The sequence below is a fragment of the Capsicum annuum genome, chromosome 7 (assembly GCF_002878395.1).
Source record: "Capsicum annuum cultivar UCD-10X-F1 chromosome 7, UCD10Xv1.1, whole genome shotgun sequence".
NCBI classification, from domain to species: Eukaryota; Viridiplantae; Streptophyta; class Magnoliopsida; order Solanales; family Solanaceae; genus Capsicum; species Capsicum annuum.
This window is the reverse complement of record NC_061117.1, coordinates 175704852-175711660: the sequence shown is the minus strand read 5'-3', so window position 1 is coordinate 175711660 and position 6809 is coordinate 175704852. Positions and strand designations below refer to the sequence as shown.

At 36.0% G+C, this 6809-nt stretch overlaps 1 protein-coding gene across 1 annotated transcript; it reads left to right on the top strand.

The window, feature by feature from the left end:
- Nucleotides 1-1184: 1184 nt before the first annotated feature.
- LOC107878060 (uncharacterized membrane protein At3g27390) lies at nt 1185-6515 on the top strand. Its single transcript, XM_016724930.2, has 11 exons — nt 1185-1657; nt 2261-2369; nt 2490-2682; nt 3387-3523; nt 3615-3903; nt 4038-4144; nt 4287-4449; nt 4764-4959; nt 5053-5293; nt 5729-5974; nt 6103-6515. Exons 1-10 carry the CDS (start codon nt 1564-1566, stop codon nt 5961-5963), a joined length of 1764 nt encoding a protein of 587 aa, XP_016580416.1. The 5' UTR covers nt 1185-1563; the 3' UTR covers nt 5964-5974; nt 6103-6515.
- Nucleotides 6516-6809: the final 294 nt, after the last annotated feature.

Below are 6809 nucleotides of genomic sequence, written 5' to 3'. Positions count from 1 at the left end.
ATATTGATTGATTTCTCCCTGCCAAATATTTGAAAAAAACAAGCCAAAGGGAAGAAAATATTTTCCCTATATCATGGAATGCCATGAATAAATTTTTCAATAGCATTAATGAGGCTAAACCCCACAATATTTGACGGAGGTATTGTCGAACCATACACTTTGAAAAGTTAAATTAGAATGTATCATTTACAAGATTAAATGATGTCTTTATTAGAGAGAGAAAATACACGTTATATTCTTTTTTCTTAGCCAAATTTTGCCTCACTGAATTTTCTTGATAAAATTTTTAATGAGATAGTAAGCAATGTGTACTAAAATATATGTGTACTCTTTTTTTTTTACTAAGATTTTTTTTCACAAAATTTTTTCTTAATAAGATTTTAATAAGACACATTATTTATGGACATTTAAGAAAAAATGTTATGAAGTAATATTTATGTGGATGTTCATAACTCCCAAGAAGTTACTACAACTAATTCTTCTTCAAGCTGAATAGTTACTTATCCATTACTTTACGTACCATTATGAATATAACTCTCACATTCCTTAACCCACCCATGATCTTCCTTTTTAATGTTATGGTTAACCTTTCATATACCTTTATATGAGGATTATAAATAGAAGTATAATGGTTCATATTGTATACACTTAAAGCACTTGTAAATTTGATATTTAAAAAAATGACTCATCTCTTGTTTTCTCTCAATATTTTTTTGTCTATTGTTCATAGTATATATCTTTTTGCATAGTTTTAAAATAATATGAACTTGTTTTTCCTACTATTATTTTAAAAAAATCTTTTTTTCTCCTTATTAGAAAACTTATTTTTCTACTAAACATACTTCTCCGTTTCAAAATAATTGAATTGTTGAAATATGACACATATGTTACGAGAAAAAGAAAAAGGCATAAATTAGACATATTTTTTTATTTTTATCCTTTTCAAATTTCAAAACATTAATAATAATTATTGAAACACAACCTTGAAAATTTAATTAATAAATGGTAAAATTAGAAAAAATTTCAATATCTGTCTTGAATAACGAATAACTCAATTATTTTAAATATTAAAAAAAACTTTAATAATTTAATTATTTTGAAAGGGAGCGACAATTTTTCAAAAATTTTATGAATTATTTTGGAAGGGAGCGAGAATTTTTCAAAATTTTTATAGAATGATTTATCTTCTACTCCAAATACCCTAAGACAAAAAAACACAACACAGGGGAGCTTGATGATGTGCGTGAGTTCGTGATTCTTTGTGAAGTATCACGGCTTATGTATAGTCCCAGTATTCAACCTCCTTCAGACGGGAATCGAAGTGCCTAAAGTTCCGCCACGTGGCATCACTGCCACATTTTTCTGCCACGTTATGGCTCATAACGGCTCTGTTCTCTCATTTTCTGTGTTTCCAATTTCATTCTTTTATTCCTTTCCCCATATTCATCTTGATATTCTTTTTATTAATTTTGACATTGGTTCTTGATTTTGATCGTCCTGTCAACTTCATTGAAGCAGTAAACTGAAGCTTTTTAAAGTAGACGGCACTCAATTTATAACTTGATGGAAGTGCCAGTAGGGTTCTTAGCCAAGCTTTGGAGCTTTATTTCATTTCTTCCTTTCTTCTTCTTGCTCTTCCTCCTTGGCCTTCTCAAAGGTGCACTATACTATACTATTACTGTTTCTCTATCAATCGTTTTCTTTGCAGTGTCTTATTTTGATTGGTAAAAGCAAACACCCTTTTGGAAATTGTACCAAGAACCTTGGTTTGAGCAATTTTAAGACATTTGCACTATATTTGTACATATAACAAGGTACAAGTAAGTGCAGCATACTAAACTACTACTATTACTACTAGTATTACTAGCAGTATGTGCAGTGTATTTGTTCAGAGGCTAATCAAGGGTTTTTAACTTTTAAAGATTCAATCTTTAAGGTTCTAGCACTAAATTACCTTGTGAAATTTTGCAGAATTTAATATTTGTTGAAGTTTAATTGACTTTCCATACACAATATATCTTTTGCGTTGTCTGAAGATATTGGGCTCAATTGTAAGACTTACATGCATCTTTGCAGTATTAACTGAAATTATTTTTGACCATTACCACTTTACTCATTTTAAGCCTCTGGCTTTCTTTGTTTTCTTCATCTGGGCACGCTTTTGAAGTTTGACTAGCGACATTGACAAGATGGATGGGGATATATGTAAGAGCATATTAAATGTTGTGGATATTGACAAGTGTGATATTTGTCTGGACAGGGTTAGTAATTGGCCCCATTGTGACAGTCATCATAGCTGTTGGGAATTCAGCAGTTGTAATTGGACTATGGCCTGCACATTTTATCTGGACCTACTTCTGTGTAGCAAAGTATGTTGTTTTCCTGCCAATGCTCTTGTTATATGGGTTATAAAGTAGTACAGAATGTTGCCCAGTGTGTATCTGATACAGTACTCTGTTGGCTTTTGTGCTATTTGTTTCACATTTCAGAAGCAAAAAGCTTGGATGGGTTTTGAAGATATCGCTACTGGTTTCATTGCCAGTTCCTCTGATTCTTTGGCCCATATTAGCCATTATTGGGAGCGTCCTTGGTGGGATTGGGTATGGTTTTTTCGCTCCTTTGATTGCAACTTTTGAGGCTATTGGAGAGAATATCACTTGCAAGATCTACCACTGCTTTGCGGTGAGTCTCAGCGTCCATATGAACTGTGTTATCTGTTTATCAATGATAATTAGATGAATTGCTCTAAGCTCCCATACGAGACATCAGTATTGTAGTAAAAAAGTGGACATTTTATTTTCTTGATATGCTGAACATTTGTGGGCTTTTGTTTGCCAGATTAGTCATGATTCCTGCTTTATGTGGGCAGTTGATTGGCAAATATAAACTTCCAGGTCATATGATGGCGTAATTCATCTGTTTATTTAGTTTCTTCTGGATAAGCCCTTGCTCAAATAGTCTGCATTCATTAACTATGCCTCCAGAACATCCAAATGTTTTGAATTCATAGCACTGTCACTAGATGGCTGTGATGTTCAAGTTGGTCAAGTAGTTCTCTGCTTTTCTTCCTCAAATTGGAAGGGAGAAAAGATTCCTGCTTATAACCTTCATTCGTCTTACTTTTGTAGTCTTTTGCTTTTCCTTTGTGAATTTCTGTCAAGTTTTTTTATGCTTTTTATTGGCCAATTTTTGTAATTGATTACTTATTTATTGTTTTATAGTTAATTGTTTATTAAAAGATATAAAGATCTAGCTCTGCAATAGAATAATATGTGCATGAAATCTACTGATGGCTTAACTATGAACATCCCTGCAAGTTCTTTCTGTTTGTTCAAATGTAATCGTGTCTCTTACATGCCAAAGATCATAGTTGATAAAATTATCAGGATGGCTGTATTTCTACTATTAAAGGGAGCTGCACAGTAGTATGGGACTTTACAGACTTTTGCTTTCACTCTTACTTTTCTTATATGGACGAGCTTTCTGAGGAAATGGATCCAGATGAGAAACGAATAGAAGTGAAGTGAGTGATATCTGAACCTTCTTCTTAAAAGCATTGGACAAAGATGGTAGATTACAGTGTACTATATTTTCATTATCATGATCTGTCCTAGGCTGTCAAAGCTGCCAAGTTGCATTTTGGTTTCTCTGCTTGCAATTCCAGTGGATGTGCCCTTTATTACAGCTCTCGCTCTTTGGAAGAGTCCATTCATGCTCCTCAGGGGATGGAAGAGGCTACTAGAAGACTTAATTGGAAGGGAAGGCCCATTTCTGGAGACGGTTTGTGTTCCTTTTGCTGGCCTTGCAATCTTTTTGTGGCCTTTAGCTGTAGCTGGATTTGTGGTAGCATCCTTCTTTTCAAGTTTTGCTCTCGCACTTTACAGCGGGGTTGTGGTGCATCAGGTCTATTTTCTCTCCTCCCTCTACTTTCTCCGTTTTACTATGTAATCATATGAACCAGCTTTGAAGTTTGAGAGGCACTATGTCTCATTTAGCACGTTGTCTTATTCTAACTGAAGCGACAAGATTTTTGCTAGGAAGAGTCGTTTCAGCTGGGACTTGCGTACATCCTAGCTGCAGTTTCCATATATGACGAATACACAAATGACCTACTTGACATGAGAGAAGGGTCATGCTACACGAGGTATTGCCTGTATAGTATAGCTCGCCAACTTTCGTTCATTACATTATGATCTGAAAGAAACTGAGTCATTTATCAATGTTGTGTAACAACTTGATGATGCCATCAACGATGATGTTGATTCTCTGATTCTTCCGGCAGCCAGGCCTAAATATAGAAGAAATATGAGCTCCTCTGGAGGCCTTGACAGTAAGAGCTCAATTGAGCTGAGAAATGAAAAAGAAAAAGAAGGATCACACAGCTTGAAGCTTGTTTCGCATGGATCAAGAACCCTGAAGCAGGCAATCCAACAATATACGCCCATGCAGGTATAAAAATCTTCCTTTTCTCTGTAGGCTATGTAATGTTTTCCTTATGATTTACTATGTCCTCTTTGATTCTATATTTTTCTTTTGTACTGGCTTTGATATGTGTTACTTGAGCCCTGAGGGTCTTTCAGAACAACCTTCCTACCTCCACGAGGTAAGGGTAAGGTCTGCCTACACTCTCCAACTCTCCCCAGACCCCAACCGTGTTGGGACTACACTGGTTATGTTGTTGTTGCAGATGTAAAAGTCCATGTGTAATTACTTCAGCAACTTAAGTTCTTTGATGTTATGAACCTAATGTAACTCTGTGGTAGGTATGGGGTTGGCTCTTCAAGTCCTGCGAGGTCAATGGCAGAATACTCCTACGTGAAGACTTGATAGATGTCAAAGATATTGAGGAATGTATTGTCAAGGGGGACTGTAAGAAGCTAGGGATCAAATTGCCTGCTTGGACCATTTTACAGTGTCTGCTTGCATCTGCAAAATCTAATTCTTCGGGCCTGCTAATTTGTATGTCTTCCCTCAGGTTGCCTTTTTCTCTTCATCGTCTTCCGCCTATTTATTACCTTTAGGAAGAACTGATGTCTTTTGTGCTCTATACAGCTGACGAAGTGGAACTGACAAAGTCCAACTGGCCAAAGGATAAAGTATTTGAGTGGTTCCTTGCGCCGCTCTTAGTCATGAAGGAGCAAATAAAAAAACTACAATTGGAAGAAGATGAAGAAATTATCCTGAGGAAGTTGGTAATGTGTTACAAAAATGAAAGACCAGAGGAATGGGATAACACGGGATTTCCATCCACTGATACTGTGAGGAGAGCACAATTGCAAGCTGTAATTAGGAGGTAAGCTTATATTTATGAAATGCTTTACGAACATGTAATATTTTGCAATCACAATATAGTAGCTTCTTCAGCTCTTCCATGGTGCATTCCAGCCAGAGTCCGTAATGTCTTTTTGCATATGTAGGTGAAGATGTATCCACTTCTTATAATACTATTATGCAAGTTCATGCGTACCTGTTTGACCATAAATACTATAGTATTTCAGTATTTGCAGTATTTTTAGAATCTGGTTTGACCATCAGTAGACACAGAACTCTAGTATTTGAAATATTGTAAGACTATTTATGGAGTATTTCGAGTGAGATAGTAATGATTCTCACATGTACAAGCAGAATCATTCAAACTGTCCATGGCCCTGTTAGTTGGAACTTATAGAATTCTAATTTCTATTGAAATGTGGAGCGACAATTGAACTATGTTTTTACGAACCAACAGGCTGCAGGGAATTGTTGGTTCATTATCTCGGGCACCAACATTCAGAAGACGCTTTAAGAATTTGGTGAAGGTGTTGTATTTGGAAGCAATCCAGATTGGTCTTGTTGCTGATACTGATGGTGGAAGCTCAAAATCTGGAAATAGAAATAGGCATCGCGTAGAGGGGGATAGGAAAAATACAGATGAGGGAGAGCAAGACCAGCAAAGCAGCCGAGATGATGATAGTATTGTTTGACCATTCTGTAGGTAAGATGTCCTTATTGTAGGTCCATGTAATTTCTCTCGACTGAAATACTTAGGCATGTACTGAGTAGCTTTACATTGTGGATTTTGAATGAGCTTCTCTTTGTTTTAGCTTCTATTTTCTGATGTAGGAACCATAGTAAAAGCAGCTTGGCAATTATGTTTTAGTTTCTGCATTGCGACAGAACATTTTGCGCTATTCCTTTCCAGACTTCCTGTTGTGCAGAGGAGAATATGACTGTGACAAGGATATCCTCTTAAGATCATAATTGATTTGCAAGTTCTAAGCAAAAGAGAAGTTGATTTCACGGATAATAGCAACTAGCGATTTTTTTAACATGCATCTGTGAGTTAGCTCGAAATGGTGGTTGCATTTCGCGGTGTCATCTGCTTTACTTTTCATAGCTTCTGTTGGGTTCAACTTATATACCCAAATCTGTTGCTCTTTTCAAATTTCATCCATTGTGACTTAGCATATCTATTACACAACACTAGTCACTTTCTGTTTTCATTATACAAAAGTTATTTTACTTTTCTTCGATCATTACAATGATCCGATGACTATTTAATTTTATACAATACATTAACTTCTATAAATATCACAAATATTGTATCTATTTCGGAAAATCAGTTCGGATTTATGCCCGGCCGCTCGACGACGGAGGCAATCCACCTGGTACGGAGGTTGGTGGAGCAGTATAGGGAAAGGAAGAAGGATCTGCACATGGTGGTTATCGACCTGGAAAAGGCTTACGACAAAGTCCCCAGGGAGGTGCTTTGGAGATGCTTGGAGGTGAGTGGAGTACCGCAGGCATATACCAGACTAATTAAGGATATG

Coding starts and splice junctions, on each gene's coding strand:
- LOC107878060 (XM_016724930.2), top strand. CDS start 1,564: ATGGAAGTGCCAGTAGGGTTCTTAGCCAAGCTTTGGAGCTTTATTTCA. Junction 1,658..2,260: donor CCTCCTTGGCCTTCTCAAAG/GTGCACTATACT, acceptor TTGTCTGGACAG/GGTTAGTAATTGGCCCCATT. Junction 5,294..5,728: donor TTGCAAGCTGTAATTAGGAG/GTAAGCTTATAT, acceptor ACGAACCAACAG/GCTGCAGGGAATTGTTGGTT.